This window comes from Semicossyphus pulcher, unplaced genomic scaffold, assembly GCF_022749685.1.
Source record: "Semicossyphus pulcher isolate SPU_LCO1_2020_fin unplaced genomic scaffold, fSemPul1.0.p SCAF_14, whole genome shotgun sequence".
In the NCBI taxonomy this organism is placed as follows: Eukaryota; Metazoa; Chordata; class Actinopteri; order Labriformes; family Labridae; genus Semicossyphus; species Semicossyphus pulcher.
Window position 1 is genome coordinate 7,843,250 of NW_027211648.1, and position 16,899 is coordinate 7,860,148.

Here is a 16,899-nt window from a genome sequence, read left to right on the forward strand (position 1 = left end):
ATACAATACAAGTAAGTAACAAAATAAGTCAATGAATCTACTTAAGTACTAGTCTAGGTGTAAGGTACTAGGTGATTACTTCAAGAGTAAGCAACATGATGTGACGCAACCCATTACAATTAAAATAAATGAGATAAGATAACATATAAAAAAGAAATTGATACATACTAAGGCCATGCTGTGGTTAAATAGCTTGAAAAATGACCCCCCCAAAAAAGGTTATTATTGTTGTGGTGTAGTTTTGTAGCATTTATGTCTTCTGAGAAGCCCTTTGAATTGCCTTGTTGCTTGTTTTGCTGTTTAAATAAACTTGCCATAAATCACCATACTTTTAATCAGGACATTTGCTTTCAAATAATTGTAGAGTAAAGGGTCTGAACAATGAAATGTAGCCTACTAATGCAATTTACCTTATTGTGACGTGACGTCGGTGGGCGTGTCTGTGTGCAGGTTACGTAAAATAGACAGGTGCTTTGTCTTTCTACTGAGGATGTAGTCATGGCTGCTGGCTTTTGCGGAGATTGTGCTCGACTTCTCAAAGAGTTTATCGCTCATTTGAGGAAAGTTTGCAGAGAGTTCGAGCAAAAAATATGGGGCATTTTCGAAGAACTGTCTCAGTGCTGCTGCTTCAGGAGTACACCGGACACGACTTTACTGAGGAGGTCGACTCAAGAGTTGCACTCTGTACACCTTCTGCATGGTGGGAACATGGTGTAGCCGTTCGTCTTCTTTGTTATGGACAGTACAATGTGGCATTGTTATTGAGGGGGAAACACACCCATACAGGGTTGTCTGTCTTTTTCTATTTGTTTGGCAAAAATGTACGCAGTTGATATAGATCAGGTAACTTCAATTAAATGACAATGTTAGGCTTATCAACATTTTCTAAGAAGATACATTCTGTTCTATTATTTTATTCAAGTATCTAAAAAAACACAAAGCATGTATAAAATCAGACTTAAGCAGGCTGTTTTCCTTTTAGACTGTCCAACTCTTGCATATTAATCATAGTTAATCTTTTCCTTTTCTTAGATGATGAGACTCAACTACTTAATCCAGATAGTCTACAAGCACTGAACAGACTTGCAACCTCAGAAAACACTGATCTTCAAATGTCTGCAGCAATGTATTATTTACACCTCAGTCATCATGGTGAGTAAAGAACTGAAACAGATTTTTATGTTGCTTCTGACACTATTAACGATAGCTATTGCCTGCACATCAGTGGCACGTGAAAAGAGACTATTGTTTGCACTTGAGCTTTCTCATATCACTGTCAGTGGAGATAACCTCCCTAACGGGTATGACCAGTATCATGCAAATGTTCAACTGTCCTTCTTTTATTCCACGCTGGGCAGGTAATTCCCAGCCATTTATGGGCTTTGTGTAATTATGAAGAACAACTAAATGGACGTTATTTTGAAATCCCACAGTATGATATCAAGTATTATGATGATTATAATGCAGGAGTAGAGGCTAATAGAAAATGTGTAGTTCCAGTAGTTCGCAAATGTTTGACCACACATTGTATTTGCATGAACGTGGCCGTTGACAGATTCCTGTTTGCCTGGTTGAGGTTGATAAAACATTGGTCTGATTACTTTTTGAGGACTTGAATTCATAAAATCAACCAACAGTCAAATATTTTAATTTTCTAACTGACTTTTGGATCATTGTGATTGTGCTAAACGTGTAAATAATTCCTAGTGAGTGTAAGAATACTTTTGACAGTGATAATAATGTGTTATATTTTAGTTGTTCTTTATCTGATCCTTCTTTGCTATTGTGTAATTGTGCGTTACAGTGAGATCTCCCCTATCAGAAGCCTTCATGGAGCCAGTCATGGCCCTGCTTTTATCACCTGACCTGGATGTGCAAAAGACCATCTCCCTTTCCTTGGTCAATCTTTTAGTAAAGAATAACGGTAAGGGATAAAAATGACAGTATTTGAAGTATTATTAAAGTATAGTTATAAACCTCTCCCCTGTACTTGAGTTGTTTTAATAGTTAAAATCAATACTATTTGAAAGCTTTCACCTGTAATAACATATTTTGTGTTGATTAGATGGTAATAATTACTCTCCTGTATGTATCTGATTTCAGTGTGTAAAGAGTTAGTGGTTGAAATGGGGATGCTGGTGCCCCTACTGGAGTTGTTCCAATCTGGTGATACCACTGCTCAGTGTCACTCATGTGCCTGCGTCGCCATGCTGGCCTCCTCAGGTTTGTTCAATGACATTTCCCGCATCAGTATAGTTTAGTAGAGAATTTGCATTTCTTGCAACTTTTTCAGGACATATGAAAACTGGAGAAAATGTAACGTTAAAATAGCAGCAATCAATCTATTTGTGTATTACTAATTTGACCGTACAATTCATATGGTGCTATATGGTAGGCTTTGAAAGTGCATGTGTTTTTAATGGGAATTTTCTGTTAAAATAGCAGTATATTGTAGATGTAATTCTGCATAACTAAATATATACTGTATGGGCTTGAACTGAAAGACAACTGACAAAAATCCAAAGATGGCATTGCAACAAATAATGGATATAATCCATCCGTCCATTATCTATACCGCTTTTCCTGTTCAGTGTCACGGGGTGGCTGGAGCCTATCCCAGCTGTCATTGGGCGAGAGGTGGGGTACACCCTGGACTGATCTCCAGTCAATCACAGGGCTGGATATAATCAGAAAAGTCAAATAGAGAAAAGGGAAATGGGATTGATAATGGCATATCTGTGTTGTTAGAATTCCAGTCTTATTCATCCCGGTCTTTCTCTAGGAACTTTTATGTTTTCAGGGATGGAAATGATAGATAAAGTAAGTGAAAGTGAAAAAATAAAAGAGTTTCTTTATACAGCATCAAATCATGTGTGGATGTTTTTATGTCTTTTCATGCAGAATCCAACAGGGAAGCTATAATGATGGATGGAATCATCCCTCTGTTGGCGTTAGCGAAATCCTACAACCCAAAGGTGCAACAGAACGCAACATGGGCTCTGTTACATCTCACACAGTCAGGTAGGAGCATTTTCTTTGAGTCTGTCATAATAATCATAATCTTTCCAGATTTACTTTGCTTGAAAATGACATTATCCAAATGTCTTCTTTCCCCAGAATGGTCAACACAGATCTTATGTCAAGCAGGAGCGATTCCTGTCCTGGTGCTTCTGCTGCAGTCCTCCGATTCAGTGGTTCAGTTTTACAGCTGCTCCGCTCTGTGCAACATCGCTGCTGTCGAGGAGCACCACCCAAAGCTGCTCAGCATGGGGGGCCATTATTTATTAAAGTCTCTTCTGACTCTCATGTCTTCATCGGTGCAGAAGGTAACTGCGAACTTTAGTGGCTGACAGATTCATTCAGAGGTAAATCAGCAACATTCATCTTTTTATTACTCTTCCAGAATTCAAACCAAGCATGCAGATGCCTTCAAACGCTCTCGAAGAATGGTAATGGCAAAATGTTGACAGAATTTTACACCATTTCGAAAGGCTGCCATTAATCTTTTGTGTGTGTGTGTGTAGTTCTGATCCAGGAGCAGCTGATGGAGCTGGACTGCACGTTGCCGTTGAAGGCGCTGCTCAAAACCTCTTCTCCTGAGTCAGCAATAACTCTGCTGTCTGCGCTGTCTGCACACCCTCCAAACAATGTACGACTTCCTACACAGCAGGGTCAAAGTAAAAGACAACTAATCCCAATATTGATGATAATCCCAATGGTTTGATTCCAGGACGTCCTTGTAAGTGAAGCACTGCTGGATGAAATCGGTCGGCTGCTTCATCATCACAGATCAAACTCTGTTATAATCACACACGGCTGCAAGATAATCACTGACCTGTGCAGCTCCAGCATGGGTCAGCAGGTACACAGACACACATGGTTTTTATGTCACATGTCTGTTTTAGAAGAGCCTGATTTGTTTGTGCGTGGTTCCTAAGATCAATAAAGTCATTATGAATCCTTTCACTGTTGTCTAGGCTGCGATGGAAAGCCTGTGTTTATCAGGGCTCCTCTGCGCCCTCCTGACTCCTGCCCTGTCAGATGAGACCTCGCTACACGTGACATCACACTTACATCACCTGATGAGCTTGGGTGAGGGAGCCGGAAATGAATTAGTTCTGCTCTGTGAAAAAAGACTTTGATAACTTCTGCTCAGTGGCCGTTGCATAATAAGATAATTTTTAAACAACTTGTTTGTGTAATCCGTCACATTTTGTCCTGTTTTCAGATCCACTTAGGTCTAAAGTGTCGGTGACAGTTACAGCAGAACAAGTTTCAAGACTTGTGAAGTTGTCAGGACAAGTACAAAACCCTCAGTTGTCGTATAACAGTGCAGCCATCATCAGCAAACTAGACATGACTGGTAATGTTACGAGCAAGTAAAACATCATGTTTTTTATTATGCATATTAGATATTAAATTCTGTATGTTTTTGTATGATTCATGTAGGGGAGATTTTCCAGCTGCTGCGACCTCACTACATCACAATGATGGACTACCTGTTGGTGTTCCTCAGAATGAAGGATGTGAAGTTCCAGCAGCTTGCCATAGTTACAACATTCAACCTCAAGAAAGGTTTGTACCATCTCCGTATTTAGTAACTGATGTGGCAACAGGTTTGAAATGATCTTATTATATACAGTATTTCTCTGAATTAATATTCACGAATTCGATTGGAAATTAAAAATGAGATATTTCAAAGCACCTTCTTGTCATTTATTTGTATGTTTAAGAACCTTTAGTTGCATAATGTTGGAGAAAGTGTGGAAAAATAGGGGATCACACACGCATCTTTTGGGACTGCCCACTATTTCAGGAGTTAAAAACTGTTAAAGAAATTGAAATTATTTTAGATCCTCTGTTGTTTTTGTTGGGACGTGTACCTAAAGGTATATACAACATGGATCAGAGGTACATATTGCGGATACTTTTGTTGATTTCCAAGAAAATGGTGACTGTCAACTGGAAGGACAAATAACCAACAGTAGCTCAGTGGATGCAGAGACTTAAACAGGTCTACAAAATGCAACAGATGACTGCAAGTCCACATATGAAGATGGACATCTTTAGTCAATGGTGGAACTGTGTTAAAGTGTGTTTGGGTTTCTAACTAAATTATATGACAAGACTTTGTTATATACTTCCATATAATTGACCCTGCTTTGCTGAAAATGTCTGTCCCTTGGTAAAGTGCTGAATTTTATTTTTTCAATCTTATATTTTTTATTTATTTATTTGTATTATTTTTATTTTATCACATACTTACTAACACATTTTTGATTAAAAAGAAATTGTGAAAAATGAAAACAAAGAGTTAAAAAAAATATATATATATATTTCGCGAAGCAAATTTCAATTGCATTCTGCTTCCTTCCTCTGCAGACGGACATTTTTCATCCCTGCTGGCTGGCAGCGAGCTGGAGGTTCAGCTCTGGCAGGTGCATGCGCAGACGGAGGAAACCAGACGGCTGCTGCAAATGATTCAGCCCCTTTCTCCATCTTCTGTTAACCCTTCACTTCCTCAGTGCAAATACTGAGAGATGACATTCATGCACTGTATGGACAAGCAGAATTTTTATATCATGTTTGAATGTGTTTATTTTACATCCGTTTTTATGTTTACAGTCAAACAAACTGAGTGAAAAACAAGGCAGAGGTGCGGCATAGTATCAACTTTAATTGGCATATAGGTTAACAAGTGATAGGTGTAAGCAATACTTAACGAAAAGATCAAATATTCATAATTAGATACAGTTGTTTTTATATGCTTTTATTATAATAAATCCACTTCACCTCTACGCCTCTTGTAAAGTGATTGCGCAATATTAAACAAAGCAACTGTCAGTGCAATATACGCCTTGTGCATTTTATCTCTAAAACAACACTCACAAAACCGAAGCATAGTCTTTAGGAAACTACGTTCCTTAGCAGCTCTGAAATATGTGATTGCTATACTTCACAAAATCAAAGGGTAAGACAGGAATTTTACAACCTAAACTCTGTTCTCAGCGCAAAACAGCCACTCGAGCTACTCTAAATCCACAGTGACAAAACTGAGGAAGGAAAAGTGCTTACATAGCGAGAAATATCAGGAATAAGCAGAAAGCATATGGCTGACATATGTTGTGACTGTTAGAAAGGCTATTCCTAGTATTTCACAGAGGCTTCACTCTCCATAAAAGAAACCGCATTTGCCAGTAAACTATTATTACTACGTCTACGTATTTTTTTGGATAGTCATAAGTTCAGAAACCTGCTGTGCTGAAGAGACTCATAGATAACTTAACTCCAGCATTAGTGCCGCTGGTTACACACAGAGAAAGTGACCAAATGCTGACGTCCCCGGTGAGAGGCAAGAGGCTGGAAATTTACATGCGCTTTCAAGGTGCAAGTGGGGCAGCGGAACGGCTGTGCTGCAGGGATTCCCGTGTTTCACAGAGGTGTCGCAGCTCTCGGCGAAGTCTTTGAACGTCTGCTGCTTCGCTGGTTCTCAGATAACCTCTGAAGAATAAGCAGTAGAGACACACAAAAAAGATGTTAGATAAAATGTCTGAGAGAAGTAAGATTTGTTATGTATTATTAGAGGTGTCTTTGAGGGATATTGTACAGGAAAAGGAAAGGCAGCATAATTTAGTGTGTTTAAAGACCAGCTCCAGTCATGTTTTAAGACATATAAAATGCTTGAAATAATAAATTGTGTCTGATATGTTTTTTCAAAATACGTTTAATTACCTTGTAAAACTCCTCCCAAGGAATCTCCTCCTTCTCCCTCATTAAAAATTCCTGAATCTGCATAGGCCCCGCCCACTATGCAAATTTTCAACCGCCCTCCGTCGTGAAAACAAAACATGTCTCTGCCATCGTTTAGCGGCAACTTGTTTAAGCTTAACTAGCTTGAAATGTAGTAATTAGTAGTAGTGACGTTAACGTTAGTAGTCAGTAGTGAGTTTGCAAAAATTACGATGACTGTTACAGCTGGCTCGCGCATCACCGTAGTGGTTGCCATAGGTTACACATAATGATATGCATAGCGTCACCCCGTACGTTAACGGGATTGGCTCCTTAGCTTTGTGACCTCTCAAACCTGCCAATCTGAAAACGTGTTGTTCAGCCTGTCCTTGGTACACTGCAGTTTAAAAGCAGACAGGCCCAGCCATGGAGATGACTGCTCATGTTGTCCCTGATATGTCTTGTAGCACATGAAGAACACCACATGGAGATGTTAACAAGGTTAAACACATGACTTTCCCTGGAGGGGGTTTTTAAATATGCTTTTGGCTTTGAATACTGTATATTGATCACCATCTGAAAGAGCAGGCAGAGATGATCCGTTTTGTTAAATAGAAATAAACCAGATGTGATAAATGGCTGAGATATCACGGTCACAAGACTAGAACGGACATGAGATCACAGGGACTCGTCCACCAAAATCTAATCACTTGAGTTAAAGCGCCATAAAGGCCAAGTTCCCTGCATATGTTCCTGAGATATGGAGCTCATAAGAATGGGACGACAACCCAAAAACATGGCTGTCGCTGGAGCATAAAAACACCTGCTAGTGTTTTTTATAGCCCACCTTGAGGACAAGTGTTCTCAGCTGATCTGCCATTTGTGTCTCACCTGCTCGTTGGTGGGTCTGGATTTCCTCCAGGCCCGTGAGGGTCCTGAGAGACCTGCGTTCTTTAAAGGCCACGACAGGTACCATGTCCTCCTCGTTGGTCAGCCCTAGCTGTGAGGTCTTGGTCCCCACTGGCAGCTTGACAGCATCTTCTATGGTGCCATTGTGCACAGGCTGTGTGTTTTCCTTTGGTTGGGCTTCATTTGGCAGAATCGTCACCGGTGCAGATTTCTGTGTAAAAAGATATTAACCAACTTAGTCAAGGACAAGCTGTTCGGCTCTTAGAAGCGGATCTGGTTAGTTCTCAGTAGTGGATGTGCGTCATGAGAGCCCAGGGGTGATGTATTTTTAAAAAACAAACAGTAAAGACTCACTGTATCTGGAGAATCTGTCCTCCTGGTTCTCCGCATGATCTCCTCAAGTCGCTAGAGAAGAAAACAGCTTTTATAAAACTCATTGTTAGCTCTGTGGAAACTTTTAGTCTTCTTAAATGAGACAGTACTTTACTTTTACTCATTATATTAAAATCAGATAAAGAAAACTTATGTACGGATAAAGTTTCACCTTTTTCCTGGCTTGGCGTGCTGCCTCCTCTTTCTGCGCGAGGAGGTCACGCTCTTGTTTCAACTGCTCTTCTTTTGCCCTTTCTTTGGCTTGTTCCTCCTCTCTCTATGTCACACAAAAACACACAAAAACAGGGAATTCCTAATGAAAAAGTGAGCCAAAATAGAAAAAGCATCCTCAAGAAACCCTGTAGGTGCAGTCATGCAATCGTGAGAAACGTTTGCACCTGTTTCTGCAGAAGGGCAGCTTCCCTCATAGCCTGAGCTCTTTCTTCCTCAGCCCGTCTCAGCTCCTCCTCCTCCCTTCTCCTCTTCTCCTCTATGAGACGCTGAGCCTCGGCCTGTTGTCGCGCTCGCTCATCTGCCCTCCTGCGCTCCAGTTCTTCGCGACTCCGCCTGGGCATGTCAGAAATATTATTTAAAAACAGTCTCATTGTCCAATCGCTGCTGTGTTTCTGTCCTGTGCTTTTTTTTACCGTTCGGCCTCCTCTCTTTGCAGGCGCTCCTGCTCCTCTTTCTCCCGTTGTAGTCTGGCCTCTCTTCTCCTTTCAGCCAGGAGACGCGAGGCTGCCTCTGGGTCTGTAGTCCCAGCTGAAGGCCTGCTTGTGACCTCAGGAGACCGTGGAGCTGCATGAGGAGGACCTAAGAGGAAATAATTTATTATACATCTTAAACACACACGCTTTAAATACTGAGCTCTTTTTGTTTAGCTTACTTCCATCTCCTGCTGTTCTTGTTATAGCTTCTGTCACTTTGTCGGGCAGGTTCAAACGCGAAGTCTCAGGAGGATTTTCAACCCTCATTTTTTCTTGCTGACCCTCGGCCGGCATCCTCACAGGCCTTGAGTTACCAGGAGAGAGGTCAGATACACAAACAGCAACATCCTCCTCAGGGACGGACGGGAGCTCGAGCTGCAGCGGGGTCGAATGTCTCCTGAGCGATCTACGGGGGCTCCTTTAAGAGAAGAGCAGCAGGAGGAGAGCAGATGACCCAATTTGTTCAGGTTACTGTTACCATGACAGGAACGCTTGGTCGCAGACATGTCACCTACCGTTCAGGTGAGGGGGAGGCTGTTTTGCTTTGCGTGACTTTGGCTGGTTTCACACTGGTGTTGACGGCAGGTGATCTAGTGTTTGCGCGACTGTTCTTGTTAGCCGAGATCTTGTTAGCCGAGATCTTATTCGCGTCTTGCTTTTTTGCTGTTTTGATCTAAAAGAAAGGGAAGAAAAAGAAACTCTTTTCTTACTTCTTATCGCTTCTTTTGGTCCAAAAATCTGATAAAGAATAGTCTATATAGAAACAGAACTTGTATTTTCCTAAATATAACAATATAAACATGATTATTTCGCAACATAGCATGCATTTTAAACCAGAGGAACAGCTAGAATTACCTGTGCCGGCTTGATGCTTCTGTTGCTTGGACTTGGGGAGGGGGATGGCCTGAACTGGCGGGTGGAACCAGAGTTCTGTTGGGGTTTGGGAGGGGTGGGGGTGGTGCTGATGGTGGTATTCATGGAGTGGAATGAAACTGCACGGCGACAAATATGGACAACTGAGCCAGCGATTTGTGTCATAATTATGGAAAATATTGTGAAAATGATGATAGGAATGTGAAGTGGACAGAGAGGGAAAAAAGCAGCATTAGCAATCCAAGAGCCTGGAGAGGTTAGTTGTAGCAAAAGCTTATAACATTAGCATTGCATTCCCTTAATATTAAGCAAATGGGTGCAGTCTGTTATCATGAGGGAGAGTACCTTCTTCTCCTGACTGACAACCCGCACTCTTGCTCCTGGCCAGATAAGAGCATGTGGGGGTAAGGAGGCGACTGACCAACTTCTTCTCCCACGGTGTCAGTGGCAAGCGACGTGGAACTAGCGTATTGATCAGTGTAAAGTTTTAAGTGCAGCAGCAACAAAAGATAAGGCAAGAATTGATGTGTTAAGATATGTTACAAAGAGTTAAGACAGATTCAGTTAAAAAGAGAGGGAAAACAGAAGGTACGCTGATGCTTACCGTTCTTCGTAGGCTTCCTTCCTCTTGAGTTCTGACTCAGGTTCAGTTGGGCTCTTTGGCTCTTCTCCAGCGTCCTACGCACTGCAGATTCATATCGCTCCTTCATTCAGGAAAAACAAGCGTCAGTGTCCAATCCAGAGCTGTGAAAGCCTCACTAAAAATATTTGTCATGTCCACCATCAAAACTCACGTTCTCCTCCCTCAGTCTCTGCTTGCGCTTCTCTTCCACAGCTGCACGCCTCCTCTCCTCTTTGACCCTCTGCTCCAGGAGTTTCTTCTTGCGCTGCTGCAGTTGTTGTTCATGGTATCGCCTGGCCCGCTGCTCCCGCTCCAACCTGCTCAGCTCCCGGGAGGCTGAGGGAAAAAAAAGTGAGCTAGTATAAATAGATCAATCAGTCATGTATGTTAATTGTTTTTTTTAAAAAATGGAGGACAATGCATTAAGAGTGTTCTGTGAGCTCACATACCGAGTGCTTTCTGGTGCTCTTCTCTTCTCTCCCGTGCAGCTTTCAGCCTCTCGTCCACATTTCCGTTTGCCACTAAGAATGCCGAAATGAAGTTCTCTTACATTAAGCATTTAAACCAAAAATCGAGCAGCCTTTTAAAGGAAGAAGTACTTAAAGTCAACATCCAATATCCTACAATTCTGAGAGCTGGGTTTTAAAGGTTAAATGTAAAAGACGTATCAAACCTGCAGTGGCCCGTGGACTGGCTGGGTTACAGATTTGGGGAGATTTGTTGACAGGACAGACTGTTTTCTTTGCCTGTGAAATTGGTTGGATACAAGTGCCATTGTCTAAAAGTGAGGGACAAAACAGCATGTTATTTGGTAAGCAAAAGGAATACCCTGTGTATATGACAATAAACCTGAACGTTAAGCTTTCATTTTTCAAAATAAAACACTTCTGCCTTCATATATAAATCTTCTATAATCAATACACAAACACAGGATTCTCCCCCTAAATGCATCTTCATGTTTAAAGGTCGTTGCATAGCGACCTTATTAAACATCAGCTTGACAAATCTGTCCCAAAAAGTGGCTGTTATGAAAAGAGCCCAAGGGTCAGCTGCAAATGAAAGAGCTATTATGAACTGCCTGCGTATTAAAGGCATAGCAAACATGCTAGCACCTGACCAGTGCTCATGAAAAATGACAGTCACAAGCAATAAAAAGTGGACACATAAAGGCTCCACACAGGACCGAAGAGGAACTGGTGTAAATGGATATCACATGGATGTATTCCTTTAGGGTTTAACGACATCAGTGTGCTTCTTATTCTTTGTCTATTATGTAATCTGCATGCACAGTAGAATGTATTTGTGCTCAATTGTAAAATGGTAAATGATTTCTTAAAGGGAATGTATGATCCATATGTTCAATAAATGCGTCATCAATATGATCATAAGATGCTGTGAGCTACAGTCATTCTGGATTTGCTTCAAGGAAAGGCTTGTTTTGATTGGATAGCAGCGAACAGATCCTTCTTTAAAAAGAAGCCTAAATAAAAGCTACTTACCTCGTGTTCTTTCAGATGCGTTCCTCTTGTTCTGGCTCTTGACGGTACGTGTAGAAAGTGGTCCCTGCGATGGAGGGATGACACTCTTCTTCTGCACAGCCATGCTGGGGATTGAGCCTGGCATACCAATGCTCTTGCTCAAAACCCCCCTTTTTTTTCTCTCCTCCTCCTCCCTCTCCTCCTCCTCTTTAGAATTTCTATTTCAAGATGCCTCCGGGTCCTCGCTTTGCAAGTGCGCCGTGAAAGGAGCTGCCCTGCATCAGCTGCTTGTCCATCTGTGCCTTACAAAACAAATACAGATAAGCATGAACACAAGGCATCCAGTTATACGCCAGTCCGCTGGTTTAGAGATGAATCAAAGCAGGGTTACCCACAAATAAACTCCTGTCTCCTGTAACGTTATGGTAGTCTGACGAGATTTTGATCTTGTCTATAAAAAGGCTACTCCCCCATTTAAAGATCTCACCCTAGTGAGCTGCTCTGCTTTACTTTCACAGAATATAGCTGTGTCACTTTAACTCCCCCACCACGCTGCTTGCTCGGCTAGATGGAAGTGGCCAAAGGGATGCAGCGGAGACAGAAAAAAAATGGAAGCAAAGCTGAAAGCCTGTCCTCATGAATAATTTCCATTACAGCAGTTATGTAATGTTCAGTGACATACATTGCTTGGATATTAAGTCCATATCATTGAGTCAGTATCCTCAATAGATGATGCAAATAGATTTTTTTTCACCCGTGACTCCTCCATGATGAATGAAGTGGTATGACCACTAGATGGAAGTCTTTCTTTCTAGAGGCCAAGCTGAAGTCATCCCTGTCTTTAATAGCTTCAGCCACGTTCACATTAGTCGACGTCTTTGGTTCCAAATTAACAAATAAATAAATCTATTTTTTTTGTGTTTTGCATGTAGTTCAGTTATTTGACTGATCTGATTTCAAACACTCAGACACATTAAACTGTCCTAGTGCCCTAATTTGACTAAAATAGCCCGCCAACAGTCACACTTAAACAGTCATGAATGGAAATTATTTTATTTAGGTAAATTACAACTGAAAAAGCTGTAAAGATGAGAAAGATGAGTTTATGTCAGATTTTTATAAGCTGTTTTACCATAATTGTGTAAAAACAGGGACTTGAAAATGTCATTATTTTCACTTACTCAGAATAGAGGTTTTAGTTTTCCTTAAACTACTTAACCCTCGATATTATTACTTACTTGACTGATAAAAAGACATGACTATGGCCAAACTGTTGGCAGCTTTCCCATTTCATCACAAGTACAAACACGTGGACACGTGGAGGAGTAAGGGTGTTAATGATTCATAAAAACACGTTTTTGATATCGTGAATGGAAAATAGCTTGAAGTAGTCTCACATGTTGTTTTAAAGGAGTCATTCTTCTTCTAAGATACTGAACTTTAGAGAAAGAAAAATCTTTCCTTGAGGCACTGCTTGCAAAATGTGTGGATTATAAAAAAAAAAAAGAGTACAAGTCAAAATGCAATCCTTATGTACAACAAATATAACGAAAAACTACAAAAATAACTGACTGAATAAGTAATTCACCTTGAGATGAAGCTGACCCTTTATGGAAGATATTTCTCATATCCGTAATCAGGTCTGTTAATTAAATTGTGATAAAGAAGTGTAATAGGAGACACGTTTGTATTAATGACGTGGTTAGCTTGTTATTGTTAGCCACTGCACTCTTTAGCTTAAGGGTAAATTTGTATAGCCGTCACACTACGTCACAGATAGCGAATGAGACCAACCGTCAATAACCTACGCTGTTCTACGTACACAGCTTCTGTAGAAGTTTGAGGCGAAAGAAACCGGGAACGGGAAGTAAGTTTAGCACAAGTGGCAGTCGTAGCTAGCATTTTAACGGGCTAGAGCTAGCTTAGCTTAGGAAATATACGTAACTTTGCACCGGCAGACATTGAAGTCCAGTTTGGTTTCTTAACACTGGCTGTATAAACAGGTGACATAAGATTAGCTAAGTGCCGTCCTTCCTACCATTGATAGGTACATACTGCTATCTGCAGCAATGCAACTATTTAGCCACCAGGTGGAGCTTCCTTTTGTCCCACACAGGTAGCCCACACAAGCAGGCAATTATGCTATATTATATTATTTAGAATAGGTAAGCTATATCCACAACCACGTAAAACAGTTTATTTGTATATCTCTGTGTATATCTGGCTTTGTCTACTCTAGACAGACTATTGTTGCTAGAGACTGAGCTAACGCTGGTTATCATGATAGCAATGGATAAAGACAGTAGATTAAGGTTACTGAATTAGCTGTTTTATTCAGCCTGCAATGTACAAATGGAAAAAAATGTATGCCCACAGTTTGGGCAGCAAATAGTCAAATCTTTGCCCTTTTAAGTAACATTGGATACACGATGTTTATTATTTAAACCATAGAACAATAAATCAAGTCATTCAGGTGTCCCTGAGGTCATTTGAGGTCCGCTCTACCTGGGCTCTACGTGCTTGCTGCCTGGTACAATTCCCTCCCTCACTCCAACAATAACAATGCTGTCTGGCTGTGTTTCACCAATGAAGCTTGCCAAACTCCCCCATCTGACAGACTCATATGTGTCATAGGGATACACTACACCTCAGTCAGGTGGTTTGCCTGCAGAGTCACTGGAGCAAAAACAAAGATGGTGATAACCCGCCTACAACCAACAGCCAAAAAAGGCCTTTGGACACTGGACCTCCATGGGATAAGATTGCATGGTTGGTATCAAGTCATTCTGTGGTTCACCCAAGAGGACATTGTCAAAGGTGTCAATTTAAGGGCTTGGTTGCCTGCTCATGCATATTCATTAGTTTTTACTTGAATATTAATACAAAATACAAATAATATCTCTTCCTCAATTGCATAAATATTATATGTTTTTAAGCTGTCATGTTGCACCTGAGATTTCCACTGTGAGACTATCTGAGACTTGCAAGTCGCATACTTTTTGTTCCTTTTCAGACCAGGAAAGTCAAGCATTGCTCATCGGTTTGGTGGCGGATGTCAACTTTAAAGTGTTTAAAGTTGCATTCGATGACAACATCCATCCCAGAATGAGGTGGAGGAATGAGGATATTAGACGACAGGAGCAAGCAGTAACTTTGCACGATTGGTGACATAGCTACCGGCCTTCCCAGGAGGATCTAGGACGTGTCCTCAACCCCCTTGCAGCTGGTATTGAATGATGTAATTAAGGGCAGAATCCTTCAACACATTGGTCAGGTTGGTGTCATTGAGAGTATCGCACACTTCCAGCTAAGCAGGGAGGAAAAGGATGCATCCTTTACTTTTCTGGGGAAAGAAGATGCATAAAGTTAAGCATGTTTTGTTTAATACATATCTACTTAATGCTGGCCTTTATTTGTATCCTTAAACACAGAGTTTGATTATTTCCTTAGCTGTGTTACACATAATGTTTTTGTTTAGAATTTTAAATCAAACATTTACATATTCCCCTTTTATCCCCTCTAAGCAAAATCTATTAATTTTGTTGTGAACAGTGATACCTCCACATAATGAGGATGCCACATGCAACACTGACTGGAGCACTTAAATAATTCAGAGCCTTGTTTCATCGGATACCAGCAACTTTAGACTTTGACGTATGGTTTACAGACTGGCTGAATGTGTAATTGATGAGATGATGAGTTGTACTTCGGCATTCAATAGAAGAATTTGCATTGAGTAGAAGTTGCTAAGGCATAACTCAACTCAGCAAAATCATGTAACATTATCCACGCGTTTAGCACTTGTTCTTATCGGTTTGTCTGGAGACGCATCATATCCTCTTTTTCTCATATTTCTTGTGTGTTAAAGTAAATAGCCTTATCCAAAAATGTATCAACAGCACTTCCAAATTTAGCTCCATTCTTGAACGTTAAGGCCCAAACCTGAATGAAACTGGAACGTTGCAAATAGGTCGTGTCAGCGTTTGGTGATTCCATGCAGACAGTGTGTCTGCTCCAAGACCCAGTTTGGAGCAGAATCCTGTTAAAATATTAAAAGGGAGCATTCTTCCAACTAGGCTGGGCTGACATTGTGTTTACTTCCATGACATCCTATCACCGGTGACATGGCGATATATCGATTACCTCATGCTCACACATTTTGAAGCTTTGACACTAAACTATTAGTTTGATATTAGTATTACAAATATATGCACAGTGCAAAACACTTTGAAGCACGCCAGAGACTTTAATACTTCTGAAAGACACTGCAGAAGCACTATACAAGTACACTTTAACAGCTGGATTATTTTGATGGCCTCCCAGCCTGTATGTAAAAGCTGCAACCACCTTAAAGAATGATTCAGGATCAAAGGAAAATTTGTTAAATACTTTCTTTTATTTCGTGCACAGTCCATGCCGATTGGCAGATCTGCTCACAGTGACGTCTCTCAGCAGGCCCTAGTTATAGTTACCAGTCTCGGGTTCAACACTCATGCACTATTCATCGGAGTATCACATCACTCCAGCCCAACTTCAGACTCGGATGAACCCAATTCTTTTCTGTGCAACTTTACTGTGAAGCCTCCGTCTTACAGCTGTAAATGTGTAAAATCTTCATGTAGCGTCGCTTCCATTGAGGAGAAAAAAGAAGTCGCTGTTTCTCTTGCAGGAAACCTCTTGGAGCTACTCAGAAGAAGGATACAAGAGCATCATTTTCTTGTATGGTATGTATTATAATTTTATGGTATTTTGTCTGCGACATCATGTTGCAGAGATCATCATGCAAAGATCAACTGTTACAAGTAAAGCTCTGGCATTCAGGCCTCAATATTTTCCAACATCCTTGAAAGACTTTCTCTGAGGAGGGACTTTCTGATGATTAATATTTGTAAAGTAAAAATGTTGAGCAGGTTGTTAGAATAATATTTCCAACTTTGCATCCTGTGTGTCTTACAGTTCTGTTTAATAGCCTGCTTTGTGGTTACTCAAAACTTCATGCGTTGTTATTTGTGCAACCTGCAGCTGATAAGGATGTTTGATTATTTTGCTGAGCACTTGGTTTTGAGGTTTCAAGCTCTGTTACAGGGTTAAAATATGGTGCATTGATGTATTTGTTTGTATGTGTATTTAATTAATTTGTGTTTTCGACTATTACGTACAAAGTTGAAAATATTAAGAATATATTCAACAAGTAGGGGGGAAAAGTAGG

The 16,899-nt window shown here is 40.7% G+C and overlaps 2 protein-coding genes across 3 annotated transcripts; one reads left to right on the top strand and one right to left on the bottom strand.

Annotated features, from left to right (window-relative positions):
* The first annotated feature begins 498 nt into the window (after positions 1-498).
* LOC138590896 (uncharacterized) lies at positions 499-6,093 on the top strand. The gene is made up of 13 exons (XM_069661316.1): positions 499-700; positions 1,033-1,152; positions 1,805-1,924; positions 2,104-2,223; positions 2,902-3,021; positions 3,118-3,326; positions 3,404-3,449; positions 3,525-3,649; positions 3,731-3,862; positions 3,978-4,092; positions 4,229-4,363; positions 4,450-4,575; positions 5,383-6,093. The coding sequence occupies exons 1-13, from the start codon at positions 499-501 to the stop codon at positions 5,535-5,537; spliced, it is 1,725 nt and encodes a 574-aa protein (XP_069517417.1). The 3' UTR covers positions 5,538-6,093.
* Positions 5,587-12,241, bottom strand: map7a (microtubule-associated protein 7a). Of its 2 annotated transcripts, XM_069661314.1 has the most exons (16): positions 12,086-12,241; positions 11,712-11,992; positions 10,886-10,990; positions 10,662-10,733; positions 10,385-10,548; positions 10,195-10,294; positions 9,936-10,052; positions 9,573-9,733; positions 9,233-9,390; positions 8,897-9,135; positions 8,658-8,823; positions 8,409-8,577; positions 8,183-8,287; positions 7,993-8,043; positions 7,621-7,849; positions 5,587-6,501 (listed from the first exon to the last, which is right to left on the bottom strand). In XM_069661314.1, exons 2-16 carry the CDS (start codon positions 11,833-11,835, stop codon positions 6,491-6,493), a joined length of 1,971 nt encoding a protein of 656 aa, XP_069517415.1. In that variant the 5' UTR covers positions 11,836-11,992; positions 12,086-12,241; the 3' UTR covers positions 5,587-6,490. The 2 variants fall into 2 exon arrangements, with proteins under 2 accessions (XP_069517415.1, XP_069517416.1); XM_069661315.1 differs by lacking the exon at positions 9,936-10,052 and having other exon boundaries at positions 9,573-9,709.
* Between the last annotated feature and the right edge of the window lie 4,658 nt (positions 12,242-16,899).